Raw genomic sequence first — 18,464 nt, 5'->3', positions numbered from 1 at the left:
TTTAGGAAGTGAACCTTCATGGAACTCTTTGTTGAGGTGACTTACTATTTCAGTTTATAAGATCAAAGATTTAGAGTGTTAATTCTGAGGCAGAAGCTGTAGAAGAACCTGATGCTGTCTCTTAGCATGTAACTTGTATTTGTTTTTCTGGATTGCAGATTTCTGATCTTTACTATGAGCTGGACTACATTCTTCATAGACATCTTGGATGTTGAATGTTTTCTGCAGTCTTGAAACACAATATTGTGCTTTTTGTCCGATTTTAGCTGTTTTAAATCATTGTTCCATTACAACACAAGTTATTTGCCATTTTTGCCTTATTAGTTCTAATATTTCCTTTAGTTCATAGATGATAAATTAAAGTTCAGAGGTAAAGTTAGGAAGTGAAAAGCCAAGAAAAGGTCACATTTCTTTCCAAGGATCTGATTAAATTGCACTTCTCTCTTTATGCATAACTCTTGGAACTCTGGGTTGTTCATAGAGTCATATTTTATACAGAAGGAATTGAGATTCTCACAATAGCTAAATCTTTACACTAAAAAGTTTGGGTTTGGTGATTTTTTTTTTGTTGTTGTTGTGGTTCTTAACCAAGGATACCTGGAACATAAAAGTGCAGTAATGTAAAGTTAAATAATGTGAATCTTAAACAAAAAGCAGAGTGAAAAATTTTGTCCAGCTTTCGGTCTTTGGAAGATCTCTTTTCATATCTTAAAAATTAATGTTGAAAAATTATCCTGATATTTGAGTAAACAAAGTCTTCTAGGCTAGGAAATACAGAAGAATATTTATCAAATACTGAAAGATATATTAAATTTAACAGAAAATGATACCTAGCTTTTCCTAAATGGGAGTTCATAAGCAATTATGGAGTCCATAAGCAATTTTTAAGTGGATCTCTTTACGTTATATCTGGGTTCTTAGAATTCCTGAATCTGAGTAAACCTCACACACGTACTTAAAAAATTGAGCAGGTTTTGAGGAAATCATAGGCCCAGATTATATAGCAAGGTCTGTATTGGTAGCAGGGATCTGCTGAATATAATGGTGGTAAAAACATAGGCATTTTGGAGGTAAACATTAAGATCTAAAACTAGTTTTGCTGGATTTAGTTTTCCAAGAAGTATGTGTGGGTATGCACATTGCTGTAAGACCATTACAGGAGTTTTATTAGAAACTGTGTATTTACAGTATTTTAATTTGAAGTAAGTATCATGGCATGGTAATTTTGAGAGATCTCTTTTGGGAGAAGAAAATAGTAGGGGGAGGAAAAAGAAGTGAAGAATACTATTCATATATTTGCCCTATTAAATTCAGGAGCAGAACTTCATGGGCATAGAGTAGCAAGGGTTTGATATGTTATATCACTCTTAAATGGATTTACATTTCAAAATACTCTGATTTCATTTTTTGAAAGAAGAAAAAGTAATGATACAGTAAGAAGCTAATAATTAACTAAATTTGTGTAATTCTCATGGTTTAAAAGTCAGTAACGACAGTTGGACTCGATCTCAAAGGTCTTTTTCAAGATAAAAGATTCTATAATTCTATGAACACTTAACATTTGTAGACTTTTTAAAGTAACAGTAATAAGAATTAAAATGATTGTAACAGATTGAAGCTTTTCTTTTTTTCAGTTACTAGTGTAATTGTACAGTTTATGTACACATAGAATTCTTTTTACAAACAGCTAAGGAATCAGTAAATAGGACAAGTTAGTAGGTATATTTCTTTCTTAAAAAAAATAAAGTTCAAGTAAAAAAAATGGTTATATAACTTAAGTATAATTACATTTCCTTTATCAACTGGCACTATTTCTGTATTCTAGGTTTTGTTGTATTTTTTTTTCTTTTTTATATAGTGCTAACGTTTTGGTTAATGAAGAAGAAACCCAGTTTTCTTTTAAACGTTCTTTTCAATACATATCTTTTCTACTCATTTTTCTATTTTCCTTTTTTATTCCTCTGTGTAGAATTTTTTTTTTTCAGTTGTAAACTGGCCTTCTGCTGATCATAGGTGTAAATGACATCTGTTTGCAACTACATATGGCCTAAATTATGCAAAATGAGCAATGGAAATTATTTAAGGAACAGTCAGCAAAAGCATGGGCAACATTTACTGTTTGACAACATTCCTGTGCTTGTTTACTGTGTGAGGAGATGCACTTTTTCTGAAATAAATGCTTGGTATTTCTAATTTGGGATTTATTTATGAAAAGTATGAGTTTATAGTATGCTTCATGAAAAACTTCATGTTCTGCATAGAAAGAAATAAAATGGCTATGCCCACTAATGTGTTTCTGTCAAATACTGAGCTTAGTAGAGTGTTTGCTTGCTTGATTTTAATGAACTTTGGATGGTCTCATTTCTTGATTGGCATCAATTTGGAGATTTTATTTGTTTGCTTAACCTTTTTTACGCTGCCATTTCTGATTTTTGTCAGTGTACCTGATTTGTTTTACTTGGGTCATAACAGTTACTGAGATAGTAGGAACAAGTGATAGTTGTACCAAATTCTTTTTTCTCTACTAAAATGAGTATTTGTCTTAAGAATATGCTCAAAACAGTTGCAAGCAAGTCAGGTTGTCAGAACTTTGCTAATTAAGGAAAGTATGTGTAAAATAAAACTTCTGGTCAGTCTCAATAAGGTTGTCTTCTGAATCAAGCTTTGTTGCCTAAAGACTTTACTGTTTCCTAGCTTGTCATTGCTGTTAGAGCACTGTTGGCAATAGGGCTTTTGTGAGTTTGTCCTAATCAGTGCAATGCAAGGTCATCTGGGTCAGATCAAGCCACTTGCATTGACTTTTTAAGCTAACCTTCCCTTTTATTATGCGTCAATTTGGGAGGGGATTTACGCCATCTTTTCTTTCAGCAGTAGTGTTTGGTGCTAACCTCCAGCTGCCTGTATGCATTGACCATCTGGGAATTATATTATCTTCATCTGGCATAGCTGTTGCAAGGTTGCTGTTGTTGTCTGTCCCCAGCCTTAAAGCAGGTTTGCAGTAAAGCATTTCACTTCATTGATTGCCACAGACTGCCACAACAGGCATATTGCTGTTACTTATGTTAAGCTAACATAGTTTTTGCCTTGTGGTTGTAGTGCAGTGGGGTATGATCACAGGTAGTTAATGAAAACTCAACTAAAAGGAGTAATTTATCAAGCCAAGGTAATTTGACCATTCTTGGTCATGTGTACACACGAGTTCTCTATTGGACATTGGGGATATGACTTAAAGGTAGCTGTTACCAATGAAATTGTGTTTTGGTCTGAACAGGTTTTGTAACAGAGCCATGGTGAGCAGTGTGTGGCAGTGTTTTATTGTACCAAGGGATTGCTGTGAATGGATTGACAGCTGGGAAGGGCCCTTGAATTCAGTGGCATCATGAAATGAGTAACTTGAGCTTTGAGTAACACTGTGATCTAGAATCACAGTTTATTTTTTCTGTAAGTCTTCAGTTTGACCACATGTCTGAGTTTATGGACGTATTGGAGACCAGTTGTAGATTTACATAAAGAGGTACTTTTCTGAGGTAGGTTTAACTAAGAATGTCTTCATTGGCAGAATATGCAGTTAAATGGGCTTTATTCCCGATGTTTGATGGGTTAGTGATACTTACCAACTTGAAATTTACCAGAAACAGTCTAGGAAGTAAAAAAACTTTTTCAAGAAATTTTGACAGCATGTGAGCTTCAAAATACCACAGTAGAATAAGTTGCTTCAGAAGAAACATCTGTATGAAACAACCATTGTTAAGACTATTTTTGGACTTGGAAAATGCGGTGCTGGTGGTGGTGTGAAAATATCAGTTAGCACTTTGGGGCCTGGTTTTCATTATGGATTCATGAGTCATTTACAAAAGCAGAATTATTTATATCTCTCACATGTTCGTGTAATATTGGTAATGTTCTGTTTGTCTAGGCAGTTTTATCTGAATCATAGAATCAATCATAGAATAGTTTGGGTTGGAAGGGACTTTCAAAGGTCATCTAGTCCAACCCCCCTGCAATGAGCAGGGACATCTCCAACTAGATCAGGTTGCCCAGAACCACATCCAGCCTGGCCTTGAATGTCCCCAGAGATGGTGCATCCACCACCTCTTTGGACAAACTGTGCCAGTATTGTACCACTCTCACTGTGAAAATTTGTTCCTTAGAAACAGCCTGAATCTCCCCTCTTTTAGTTTAAAACCATTACCACTCTTCCTGTTGTACAGGCCCCACTAAAAAGTCTCTCCCATCTTTCTTATAAGCTCCCTGAAGTATTCTAAGGCAGCAATAAGGTCTCTGTGGAGTCTTCTGCAGGTTGAACAACCTCAGCTTTCTCAGCCTTTTCTCACAGGAGAGGTGTTCTATCCCTCTGATCATTTTCGTAGCTCTACCTCTAGACCTGCTTCATCAGGTCCATGTCTTTCCTGTACTGAAGACTCCAGAGCTGAACGCAGTACTCTGGGGGGGAGTCTCACCAGGGCAGAGCAGAGGGGCAGAACCACCTCCTTTGACCTGCTGACAACACTTCTTTGGGTGCAGCAGAAGATACAATTGGCCTTCTGGGCTGCGAGCGCACACTGCCTGCTCATGTCCAATCTTTCATCCACTAGTGCCCCCACAGTCCTTCTCCTCAGGGGTACTCTCAATCCCTTCATCATCCAGCCCCAGCCCAGGTTCAGGACCTTGCATGTGGCCTTGTGAAACCTCATGGGGTTTGCATGGGCCCACGTTTCAAGCCTGTCCAGGTCCCTCTGGATGGTATCCCATCTCTTGGGCATGTCAACTTCACCACTCAGATTCGTGTCATAGTTTGGTATGCTTCTGATTTTTTTGTTCGTAATGTAATATACCTGTACTGTAATTTTCTACATATTTCAACAGCCTTCAAGTGAACTAGAGTGTCTTATTACAATGCAAAAATCTGAAATAGAGCTTTCACAGGAAAAATTGAAAAAGCAAATCAGCAGAGCATAGTATGTACGCTACAGAAACTCTGGAAAGCAACAATATAACGACTGAAAAAAAGCGTGAGGTGGGGTAGTGTTATTGTCTTGTGTATTTGTGTCTAAGTCAGTCTGGTAAAGCCAAACATTTTTGCTCAAGGGTCCAGATAATAATTTTAATATCTGTTGATGCTGCTTATAATTCTGAAAGCTTGTTTGAATGGTTCTTGTGTTATCTGCCAAAGGCTTGTTAAAATAGCTGTTGGGAGTACAAGGTTTTACCTTATTAAATACTGAATAAGGGATTCTTAATTAAATGAAATATTTGAATGATAAATTCTTCGTAGATTTGTTAAAATTAATATTTATCAGATATCTTGTGGTGTTTATCAGAATGAACTTCTTTCTCTGGAAGGAAAAAGGGGAAAATATGAATGATTATTGTGATTTTATAAATGAAAAAGGTGGGGTTTTTTTCAAATTCTTGATTTTTAAAGTATGATGTATTTTTTTCTATGAAGAATGACAACAGTGTCCTTTTGAAGTTTATACTTTCAACTGTTTATTACTCAGCAAAGGACTGGACTTGCTGTTAAATTTAGGCACCACATAACAGTAACAGCTGTAAGCCATAGCTAATGCTTCTGTGGCTTTAATTGATCTATTAAATTAGCCGAAGTCATGATGGTTTTAGTGTGTTCAGCATCTTTCTCATCTAAATATTTTTTTTTTAATTGTGATTGTATAGAATATTGGAAACTTGGAATAGATTTCTGTATCTAGGTTACAAATAGGAACATGCTTCTGTGGTGGTATAGTCTACAAGGGTGGACCATCATGTTCTCCTTCCTTATCAATCTCTTGGTTTTCCCACATTTGGTATTTTGTCACAATTCCTTTCAAAATTGTATGGCTTGTTCTTTCTCAATATCCTGCATTCTATGCTATTTTGTGGAGAAGATGAATTTTAGAACATTTGTTTAGGAGCATGCAGTGAAAACGTATTTAAGGAAGGACAAAATGCTATACATGCAGCATAGAGTGAAGAAACAGCCCTCCAAACACCAAGGTCAGAGAAGGAGGAGAAAGAGAAGGAGCTCCAAGTACTGGAACAGGTATTTCATTGCAGGCCATAGAGAGAACCAGCATGGAGCAGATCTTCACACTATAGCTTGTGGAGGAGCCCACACCAGAGCGGATGGATATTCACTCACAGAAACCACACCATGGGAGAGGAGTCTATGCTGGAAGAGGTTCTTCTGACAGGAACTGTGGCCCATAGAGGACCTGCTCTGGAGCAGGTTTGTCCTGAAGAACTCCCGCCTGTGGAGAGGCCCCACACTGGAGCAGGCAGAAAGAGTGAAGAGGAAAGAATGGCCAAGAGAAGCTGTTACGGATTGACTGCAAGCTCCTGTTATCCATCCATCTGCACTGCTCAGCAGGAAGTTTGAGGAGCCAGGAGCGAAGTTGAGCCTGGGAACCAGGGCAGTGTAAACCATGTTGGTTAAATATTTTCTTTAGTTCTTACTATCCAAATATATTCTAATTACAATAATTTAAATTAATTTTCCCCTAGTCAAGTCTGACTGTGGCAGTGAATGGTAAGCAATCTCCATTTCTTTCTCTCAACCCCTGAGCTTTTTCAATGTATTTCTCCCCATTCTAGTGAGAAAGGAGAGTGAGTGAGCAGTTGAGTGGGTCTTTGGCCCTTTGCTAAGGTTAACCCACCACAATGTCGTTTCTTGTTTCCTCAGAATAATGTAAATGGGAGTGCTTTGTTTGTCATGAATTGGTCACTCTGTCAGGAGTAAAGCAGTTGCGCCCACTTGAGTAAAACCAAATACAAACTTCTAAATCCTATTGTAGAGAATCTTGTCCCATTTTGATACGTAGATCCTAGTCATTCTCTTTCAATAACTTGGGGTTGTTTGATATGTGCACCTTTGCATGTGTGCACGCAGCCTCTATTAAAACTTCTGGGAGCTAAATTGGCAGACTACAATACCTTTGTATTTAGGCAAGACAGTAAGGAAAATTGTAGAAAGATTCCCACTTTAGGATCACAAAATACACATACAAAATAGAAAACATAGTACGCTGTCATTACTGATTTTCCCTTGCAATGAAATATCTTCCTATTACGTTGTTATTCAGTCTTTTATGACAAAAGTATTCATGACAAAAGTTATTAGCACATGATTTGACTGGAAGAGTATGTTGAATATACAATTCTTGTTTTACATTGGTGTTTTTGACTTCACAGAATCTCTGTCTTGTTAACCCATCACCCCCCCTTATGTGCATTCCCAGGATACAAATAGAACAAGTAAGCGTGGAATCACTTCTGCTCAGAATGACACTGATTTGATTACTTTCTGCTCTAAAAAGATGAAAATTTTAAAGAATAAATAACTGGAAAATTATCAAAAAGAAGAGTCTGGGACAAAACAGAAACTTGTCACTAGTGTGATAAATTGAGATGTGTGTCCACATGACTGTATGCTTCCACCTATGTTTGGTTCTGCAGAATGCAATTTATACACATATATATACACATCTTATAGGCTAGTGTTGTTTTTTTGTGAATTGCAGAAATACAAATTCCTTTCCTTCTGTCATACAGAGTAACAGAAACAACTTATTTTGTGAGTCTGATAATGTGGTGGTTAAAAACTTTGTTAAATGTGCACAGTCTTCCTAGAGCTCTTTTTGGAGCTTAAACTTTGTAACTTTGTGACCTATGTATGATTTCTGTTAACTAATTAAACTGACATCCATATCTCTGCTGGCTGATTCAGTAACTCAACCCTTGGGTTTTTATAGGTAAGCTTTCTCAGTGCGTGGGAGTTATAATTGCTTTTTATTGATATATATTCTACAGCATTCTCCTAAGTCTGTAATGTCAAGATATTAAAAGTCGTGAGTTAACTTGAAGTACTGATAAAGTTCCTGTTGAAACATAGTGAATCAAGAATTTCCCATTTTTCTTCTTCAAAAAACCCCACCTGAATCTTGTCAACCTCTGGTCCAGCTTCAGCCAAGTTTCTGTTTCTTCAGCTGCTAAAAATCATTGAGATTTCTGTCCACTGCCTTCAGTGCTATATCCTGGCAGACCCTGATCTGATCTGTGTGTGCAGAAGAGTTCTCCAAGACTTCAGTAAGAGGTCCAGCTTCCTTCGTTTGCCCATTTTTTTTTATTTTTATTTTTTTAACTTCTTTTGGGACTCCATCCAACACAAACCTGTTGAAATGCAAGAACACAACTATTTCCAGTTGGTGTCTTTCATGGATGCAAATAGGTAAAAGAAGGTTATTTAGACAGAAACATCTTTTCTTTTTCTGCTTCTTGTAACTCTGTTAACAGTTAATGTATGTCCCATCCACTTACTAGCTACTTCTTTACATTAAATGTTCCATCTCAGAGTTTCATATCTTTTAATATTACAAAGGCTGTTTATTTCTAGTTTTCTGGAATTTGTCTTAGTGTTTTGTAAGTATTCTTCAGGATCATTTGATGAAAAATCTTCTATTGTTACCTCTTACTGACTTGGATTAACATTCTTTGCTCATAAAATTGGACTCCAAATATTAAAATCTGTGTATATGTTTAATACAGGTATGTATAAATTTACTGTGGAATTTGAGGACTGAATTAGAAATTAAATGCTTTAACCTCGCAGCAGCAAACTTTGCAGTTGTGAGAAGGGTATTATGGATACCATCCTCCAAATTGAGTTTTGCAGCAGCCCCAGGCAATCAAATTACAATGTATTTTACTATGCAGCCTCTTCCGTCTTAGTAGGAAAATTAAACTGTTTGCCTTCTTAGCAAAGATTGGCTTTGAACTACCTATCTGCAGCTGTAAAGCCCAGACACAGCTCCTTCTCTCCACAGGCCTCTAGTCTTTTCACTAAACAGAAACACACATTCAAACAATGGAATGTTTCTTAATGCACATCACCAATCCCACCTGTTCTCACAGGGAATTATTTCCATGTCAATGAATAGTTAGAATGTTTCTCTATTTTTTTTCCCTGTCTTTGTGAGAAAGATTCACAGTGCAATCCCAGGTAGCTATATATAAGGTCTGTGTTTGTATACACGCACTCACACACACTCTCAAAGAAAAACTGTTGTGTACTCATTGTATCTGATCACGTTCGATTAAAGCAGCAAGACTATGAATTTTACATTTTTCTGCATTTTTTTTTTTTCTCTTTTCTTCATTCTGCTGTAGAGTCTCTACATTCTTAACAGTCTAGTGCCGGTTGGTCCACTTCTTTTCCTTTGTTGTCCTTCTCTTTGGCAACAAAGGGAGTGCTTTGACCTTTTATTCCTGATTTTGGAGAAATAATGTGTTTTCCAAGTCTTCTGTATTCGAACATGAAGTACAACTAGGAAACATTTATTGAAAAATAATGCATTCTGGATTTTTAGGAAAAATTAGTCTGGGTATGCAGTGATTATGAAATGTAGAAGATGGGAATTTTATGTAAGATCTTGATTTTATTCAAGAAATCTGGGGCTTTGAAAATGAGTATGTATTTTGATATGTTGGTCTTCGGATGTTCTGCTTCAGACCTGAAAGAAATCAATTTGTTTTTATCATTATCAGTGCCTATTAACTGTTGTAAACCTTTGGGTATATCTATGAGAATTATTAGAAAAAATGTAAAGAAATAATATTTCATAGAGATCTACTTTTAGTACAATGTTACAGACAATATAAAACCGTAACTTAGGGAATACTGTTTTAAGTGTTGATTAAAACTTTCGTCTAGTTTCTTTTGTTATATAAAGGGACTGACAGGATACAAAATATGTCCATTTGGTGTTCAGATTTTAAATGGCCTAAAATTCTTTCCAGATTCTTGGTTTGTTTTGGTTTTTTGGTGGGGGGGAAGGAGAGAGGGATGAGGAAAAGCTCGTGTTGTCTTTTTTTGATTTTGTTTGGGTTTTGTTTTTTATTTTTTAAATCTCATTCAGGCACATTTCAGAAGCAAGAGCACCTTGACAATATTTAAATTCTTAAATATGTGATGGTATTATTTTCTGGTATTTCATGATTTTGTTCTATTTCTTCTTTGTGGAAACCGATACCATTTGAAGTGAAAATGTGGTATACAGTGTCTTGTAAACATTTAATACTGAAAGGTAATGGTCAAAGAAAAAAATTCCACTTCCTAATCAAGATTTTCTTTAAGATGAAATTAATTGAGTGGAATCGTGAAAGTGTTGAAATATATATGTTATTCAAGAAGACTTTATCCTGAATTCCTTTTGGTATAAATCATTTACAGTGAAAAGGGCAGCATGCAACAACAATAATCACAATTGATCTTAAGTTTTTGTTTGATTTTATGTATTTACATAATAGCATTTTACCCTGTTGGTATTAAGTGTGTGTTAATATTTCTCTGTCCTTAACCAAAGTTATTCAGAAAATCAGAAAGTCTAATTTGATGAAGTCTTTCTTTGCCATAAGGACATATGACATAGAATGAACAGAAAGCTGCCCAGTTTAAGTGTTACTTTCTCATATTCTTTTTCCAGATTGCTATATGAAGCTGTACATAATATAAACACATATTCTTGTCTCTAGTTAGTCACATTATAGTTAATGACCATATGGTCATTATGGTATAAGATCTACTGTCTGTTGTATTTATATTCCTCAAGCATATTGTTCCTTCAACTTCACAGTGTGTTAAACTATTTCAAAGGGAAAAAAATCCTTTCCCTCTTGTTTCTGGTTGTCCTATCAAGTGTAACCTTGGACCCTTATAGAGCAATTAGACCAGCCTCTATCCCCTCCTTTGTAATGAGGTTTCTTGCATTTCTGAGTCTATAACCCTTTAGTCTTCCCTAATGGGACATCATTATTCTGAAAGAAACAATGTAAATGTAAATGAATATTCTCATTAACGAGTCACAGAGAAACCTTTAGTGGTAGCGCTGTGGTAATTCTGCTTGTTATTTCTCTGGTATTCCATGCAGATTTTTTTTTTTTTTATAATTCATTATTAGTATTCAAAATTACTTCTTCTTTAATTCTGCATGTCTTTCATAATCCGGTGTTCCAACTAGTTCAACCATGTCCTTGTTTTATTCTCCAGGAACCACCTGTGAAATGTTCAGGGTCTCTGTCCCCAAAGAGCTCTTTTAGAGAGTCAGAGGAGCGAAGGAAGCTTAAAATAGCTGAAAGGAAGATTGAAAACTTAGAGAAGACACTACAGCTAAAGGTGAACATTAAAAAATAAAAATAGAAAAACCCCTCTAGCTATAAGCTTGCGTAGATAAAGATATACCAAAATAAACAGACATTTTAAAAATGCAAAATGCACATATCATTATGGACTGTAAGTGTATTAGCATCAGAGAGCACTCTTCATTAGTTTTGTCTTTTTCCTTTGCTGCTAGGAATTTTGTGTTGGTACTCCTGCAGTCCTGTGAAAGTCTAATTTGAGCTGTCATCAATAATACATACTTGTTAAATACATTTTAAAATTTGTGTCTGAGAATATATACTTTGAGAAATTCATATATTCATATAGAAATAAAGTGAAGCAGAAATTACAAATATTTTTTGGTTTTCTTTTGTACAGTGAAACCAGCCAGTATCTTAAAATGCTGAAGCCAATTAGTTGACACAGATGTACCCCTTGTACTCCTAGAAATCATGGCTCAGAAGTCGTTGTTCTAACAAATGCTGTAAAAAAAAAACCACCCGCAAACAACCCCTCCACCCTCACCATTGGTAGAAAAACTTAATTGAGCATGTATTACAATTTCCCATTTTGGTGCCCATTTTATAGATTTTTGTTGGTTTGGTTTTTTACGTCAAAAATAGTACCTTTTGCATAATCTGTTCAAATTGCACCTCAGAATGCAAAACTCAAACCCTGAGTCATAGTGTCTTAAATATTTACAATTCCTCCCTTCCCCCTCCCTCCTCTCTCTGTACCCTTCCTTTCTTATCCCTTTCTCTCCCTTCCTCTTTGTCTCCTCCCCTCCCTTCCCTCTCCTTCTTTCTCATTTCTTTCCCCTTTCCTTCCCTTCTCCTTCCCTCCCTTACCCTGCCCTGCCCTGCCTTTCACATGTTTATTCAGAGTTACAGAATTTAAAAGGTATTTTCAGTATATGTAGCCTATAGCAGAACTGGCTATATTGAACATGCAGTGATAAATGTTAGGTAAGTGAAAAAACTTGGGGACTCTACAAACTAGTGCTGAGCTCCTGCCTCATGCAAAAGGACACTCACGTGATAAGTCAGTTTTAGAAAAAATGTGAGTGGGAATTGTATTTCAGCACAAATGCAAAAGTTCCTCCCCTGTGTACTTGAGAGAGTTTGAGGTGGTGTCTTAACACACATAGAGTGTATGAACAGGAAACTTCAAATTCAGTCTTAACAGTCCATCTTGCTCCTTGTTCCTGGGAGTCAAAAAGTTACTTTTGTTTTTTCTTTCTGTTGAGAAATGTAAGGCATGTCCTACCAGCTGTACCTGAGAACTGGTCTTTGTTAGGCCTCCTGTTTGTTACTCTTACTTGGCCTGCCAGACGCTGATGCTAGAGGTTATTCTGGTGCTTTGGACTACAGCTGTTCTGCCCTTGGCAGCAAAGGTCACACATCAGTGTTGTATGGTTGTTGTCTTAAATGATAGAGAATTACACATTTCCCTGTGTTTTCTTCTGAAAAGAGGGGAGTAGCACACCGATTTTCTAAGCAGATAAAAAAAAATATAATAATATATTATTCTCTCTGCATGACCTCATAACATAATTTTTACTGCTCACCATACTGCCATTGTAATTTCTTCTTTTTCTTCATAAAGGGTAATTTAGGAATCTGTGCAGCTTTGTTATGTTGCAGGTGTGGGATATCTGTTACAGAGACCTCTGTGAGGTCTTTCAGGGCTGTCTTCTATTGCCCCTTGAAACTGAATATATGAACTCCTTGCATTTATTTTCTTTAGGAAACCTACTTGGTTTCTTTTGCAGAACGCCTTAATTGATTGGAAAGAAGCTGTAGAAGCCTGGGCAACATAGTAAATACTGTTGTGGCACTACATTCAGGATTCAGTAAGGCTATTGCCAGCATGACAGTGAACTCATCTGTCATAATACTAACATCAGAATAATACTATTGGCATTGTATGATTTTTTTTATATTAACCTCCTCTCAGGCAGTGCTTCCAACAAAGAATAATGTATGCATCAACACTTTCAAAAGTGGTACTTGCGTTATTGTATTGCCTCCTCAAGCAGAGTGTTAACTGTAGGATTACTTGAAACTTGCTCATAAAAATGCTTGTTCTATCAATAAGCATACTGATCATGCATATCCTGAAGATGAAATTGTGACTTTGTCTATCAGTCCTCTGAAAAATAGGTAATTAAAAAAAAAAAAAAAAACAACCCAAACCCGAACCAATAGTGTTATTTATGGGGTTTTCAGGAACATAAATATTTGATGCCCCAGTCAGTATTACTAAGGAACAGAAAAGGGCAAGGTGCTGAGTTCTCCTCAGCTGACTCATTTCTGGCCAAGGACAGTTGGCTCTTCCTGTCTTTTTGCTAATATAGTCATATCAGTTCAGTGTGTCCATAGTTTTGGTAAAGAATCAGCTTCATTTCTGCACTCCAGGACATACTACAGAGGAACAGAGCATGCCTGATTGCACCCTTGTTTAGGGAGGAGAATGTCAAAATAAATGAGAGTGTTTCATGGATTTCGAATAACAAATTATCAAACTGGTTCTTAGAATGGTCCAAAGCATAGTACATCAATCTACTGTTGGTCTTCAGGAAGCGAGTAGAAGTCTGGTTGCCAAGAGTTAGATATTTAATACAAAATATCTTCTCCTATATTATGTTTCTAGAACTGTGATCTGTGTTACAGCCTGGCTGTAACTGGAAAGGTTTCAAAAGCTATAGGACATCTTCCCTTTAAGTTTTCTCCTTTTTGTTTGAAGTCCTAAGATACTGGAGTGAATTAGAACTAGAATATATCAGTCTTTAGGGCAGCCTTAATTCTTGTTCATGTCAGCAATGACACGGTGTTATATTTAGTTTAGATATTATATATATAGTACTATTCTATGTATGGTGTTCAGATCCTGAAAATATATTAATACTGTGTCTTTTCCACGTAACTACTTGTGGATTGTTTTTTTGGGTTTGTGTTATTTTTTTTTTTTTTTTTTTTTTTGTAATGGTAAGATTCCTGACTTCTTGTCAGCCTAAACAGAGTAATCAAAGAACTGAATCAGTATATTCTTTAACTCCTTTTTAGTTCAATTTGTTACAGGTCAATTTCAACAAAATGTTGAAATAGTGATTAGAATCTTCTGGCTTGTCTGAACTACCTGCAAAAACCAAAATGACTTCTTTTCACCGGCAGTTGGCTTCTTCCTTCTGCAATTAGACTTTATCTTTTTGTCTTTCATACTGCATGGAAAGTACTAAAAATGGCAGTGGAGAGCTGGGGAATAGCCCGGAGATCCAGCGTTCCTAAAGATGGTTGGTTTGTTTCATTTTTGTCACTATACAGAAAACTGTATACAAGAGAGATTAATTATTAAAAAATATAATGTAATTCAATTAGAGAGAGATGGAATTAACAGATTATGGAAATTACAGTGCAAAGTTAAAGTTCTGAAATTCTTAATTCAATAAAGAGAGTCATTAGGGCAGTTAATTGCCTAATTTCTATTTTTGCAAGAAATAGCAACTGATAAGGGAAGAGAATGACTGTAACAGAATGGGTAATGAAACAGGTGAGCAATAATGAAACGTGGATTCATAAACAGGAAAGGCCAAATTCTGCATTTGGTTATATTTCTGAAGGGGCATTGACACTAATAAACTACTGAGGTTTTATGCTGAAGACATTATTTTCCAGTACCTCACCAGACTTGATCAGTTTTCGCTTGCAAGATCGAACAATCTCAGAACAATAATTTCGTTAACTTCTCCTGAAAACACAACGTCTGTAATTGGATTCTTAGAAGAATTTCCTGTTGTAGCCTCAAACAAATGAGTCACTTGGTAATGGTCACTCTGTCCTTTGTCATAAATTTATCTTGCTGTTTGTGTGATTGTTATTAATATCAATGTAGTATTTATATGGCCACTTAAAAGCAGACAGAAGTACTTTTTAAGCAATTCCAATTTAATAAATATATCTGGGTTAGAGTTCGTTTCAAGAGGGGGTGGGGGGAAAGTAGCACCACCGCTATGGGAAAGTATTTAATAGTAAAGTCACTTTGGTACCTGCTTCTATTCCTAAATCTGCTTTTTCTGTTGCCTGATTCACTTCCAGAAACCATCTGGAATGTTATATGTAGTAGCATCTGAAATTTTAACTGGTATCTTTCAGCTTTGCTTCTACGTCATGAAAGCTAGGCTATAGTTTAGAAGCCAAGCTTAGTCTAGGTACTTTTTAGTCACCACTACTGTAGAAACCCTTGCCATGTTTTTACAGTGGGATTTAAGTTTTATTACTTGCAGCTCTGAATATTGATGTATCTTATTTATTGACTAATGTGGAAATGCCCTCCTTGCATATAACCAGTAAATACATGCAAATAAAGTATTGTGATTTACTTAGAAATTAAGGAACATGTTCTGAGTTCTGCTCTGCAAGCAGAGCTCCCATTGAACCAGAAATGAAGCACTGAGGACAAATTTTACTGCAGGATGATGTTTGGTGAATTCTTTACTTCTGTATGTCAGCATCTAACTTTCTGCGGGATGTCCTGTTCTTAGTTTTGTTCAGAGCACAGTATGGTCACTTAGGAAAATCTTCTTTTAAACTTGCATTATGTTATCTTGTAATATAAATCAAGGTATATCTTACTTTTTTTCCTGTAAAAACAAAAGGACAAAGTCTGGGTGCTGAAGATTTGTATATATTTACAGAAATAAATCCATGTATGAGGAAATCCTGAAGCTATTTAATTTAGGGGGTTTTGATGTCAACTTCGGTTGTGGCCAGTGTTTTCCATAAAATATGTAGATTAGTTTTCCATGAAGAAGAAAAAGAAAAAAATCCTTTTTCAGTGTGTTGGGGCAATGCATTCATAATTTGAAAACTGGTATTTTAGTAGTAAATTTTTAAAAATTTCTCAACATCATGAAAAAAAGTAGATTTTGCCAAATAAGCAAAAATTTCCCACACTAACAATAAGAAAAATTTGACCTCCAGTATTATTACTCCTGATCTTTTTGTTTAGATTTCTGTTTACTAGTTACTTAAGCAGAACTTTCGTTTCTGTGTGACAGTCTCTTACATTTTGCCCAACTGTAATTTTGGGTTTTTTTTGTTGCTATACAGACTCAAGAAACTGATGAGCTAAGAGCAGCCCATGAAAAACGCAGAGAGAGGCTGCAGATGTTGCAGGCCAACTACAGAGCACTAAAAGAACAATTAAAGCAGTGGGAAGAGTGTGATAGCAGGTAAGTTATGTAGTTCTTTAAAAACATTTCCGTTACACAAGAAATCTGAACAAAAGTATTATATAGGTGTTCAAAAGAGAATTTGATTTGAAGGGAGATGCTGCTGTGTAGTGATCAAGACTTTATTCTTTGTTCAAGCAGAATACATGGCATACCCTATATGAGAAAAATTGCAGTTGAAACCAAGAGTAAAATATATTGAGCTGACACCTTGACTTATTTTATTTAGGATCTCATTGTGAGCCTGAGTACTGGGCAAAGGTCTGTTAGGGCTGCTTATTTATGCTCATCTAATTCCCCAGTTGATTAATTTGTTGACAGTGTATGTTTTTAATTTTCTATAATAGATCAATTTCTCCTTCTGTTTCAAATAGTTTTTATAAATAATTTTGTTTGTTAAAAATACAGAAATAACAGTCTCTCTAGCATTTAGTGATTCAAACATTAACTGAAGCTAATCCTAAAATCCCTTTCTTAATAGGGAAAAAAAGAGCATGTGCATGAAAAGCAGGGTATTTTCATCTGTTAAATGTTTATAAAATCAATTATTTCTGATCATTCTACAAAAATATTGCAGTAATATATCTTTATTAATGGAAAGACCCTAACACATTAAAATTTAAATAGAGAGTATTTTATTTATATAATTCTATACAGAAAATTTTATGCAGAATTTTTGAAGTCCTTAACAGAGAGTGAGAATTTTTGGTAAACAGACACGTTTGGAGGTATATGAAGACATTTTCTATCACATCAGTTATCAGACACCGCTGAGATATGGTTTTTCAGGGCCTGTTTCAGGAAAGTAATTTGAGCAGATCCTTGCATCCTGGTGGCTTTAGTAAGACTTTATTGTGCACCTACAGTTTAATAAACACACATGTATTTTACTACAGATAATTCTTTTTGTAATTAAAGCAATACTGACTAATCTTGACACACATTTGTAACTCTGTCTGAACAAAAAGACAGTCACAGAAATTGCTGCAAAACTGGGAACTGTTCAGTATCCAGAGTGACAGAATGATAAACTGTCCCTCATATATAAATAATGCTTTGCCCTATCTGAGTAGATTTGCATTGCTTTGTAATACTATGGAATTTACCTAAGAATGGTTTTTCTTTTAAGAAATAAAAACCAAGAGTGAATGAAAATAATGGCAAGGTACAAATGTGCTACAGGCATTGGTAGCACAGGAACGTTTTTTAGAATATCAAAGCATAAACAATAATTGAATTTGTTTAAATTAGAATGAAAAGGTATTGTTTATTTAGGAAAGACATGGATGTTTTTATCTTCTAGTGCACAGTTTTAAATTCAGTGCAAGCCAGGAATGACTGAAACCTACTGGATGATAGTCACTTTTTGAATGAAATTATTTAATTCCGTGTCTAAAGCTAAGTAGGCATTCATAGTCCACAGATAAAAAAATTCAGGCTAGATAAAGACAGTAGCAAAACTTGAATCAATCCAATTTGATATACAGTGAAGCACTGAGTGTTCTGGTTCTGATAGTTAAAAAACAAGGGAGGGGGAAGGGAAAGGGAGACAGAAATGTACTTGGGAAAAGTAGATGGTGGGGAAGGTGTAATACTAAATCTGTATTCATTTAGCAGAGTTTTTTGTATATAATTAAGACAAGCTGCAAATTACACGGTTTGATCATTTTTGTCATCAGAATAGACTTGTATGAAGCCATCGTAATAGAAGGTGTTTGCTTTTCCTTTTTAATGTGATTAAACACAGAAAAGTGGCCAAGACACAAAAAAGAGCCATCTGTAAATGGATACACCTTACACTGTAATTCTGGTACCTCAAAAAGCTTTATACTGCTGGTGTAATGTAAATGGTGCGTTAAGAGCTCAGTATCAGCTGCTTATGTGGCACTTCTGATCCTCTATAAGTGATGGAGGACCCCATTCTTTTTGATTCTTCATAGATTAGAGTCTGTTATCAAGACGGCAGCTGATGGGACCTAATGCACCTATTAGTATACATGCAACTTCCACTGACATATGTGACTGTGAAGATGATGGGGGCCTTATGAGGTTACTACATTCTCGCAAAGTTTATTTCTA

General features: G+C 35.6%; 1 protein-coding gene across 1 annotated transcript in view; it reads left to right on the top strand.

The window, feature by feature from the left end:
- The window catches only part of LOC104410651 (centlein-like), a gene marked incomplete at both ends in the record, with an annotated part of 78,335 nt that extends 61,950 nt beyond the window's left edge, over nucleotides 1-16,385 (top strand). Inside the window, 2 exons of the mRNA XM_010020887.1 lie at nucleotides 11,045-11,170; nucleotides 16,264-16,385. Of these exons, the coding sequence (XP_010019189.1) occupies nucleotides 11,045-11,170; nucleotides 16,264-16,385 (248 nt within the window). The remainder of the gene's footprint in view (nucleotides 1-11,044; nucleotides 11,171-16,263) is intronic.
- Nucleotides 16,386-18,464: the final 2,079 nt, after the last annotated feature.

The sequence above is a fragment of the Nestor notabilis genome, unplaced genomic scaffold (genome assembly GCF_000696875.1).
Source record: "Nestor notabilis isolate BGI_N333 unplaced genomic scaffold, ASM69687v1 scaffold3268, whole genome shotgun sequence".
NCBI lineage: Eukaryota > Metazoa > Chordata > Aves > Psittaciformes > Psittacidae > Nestor > Nestor notabilis.
This window is presented reverse-complemented; position numbering and strand designations above follow the sequence as displayed.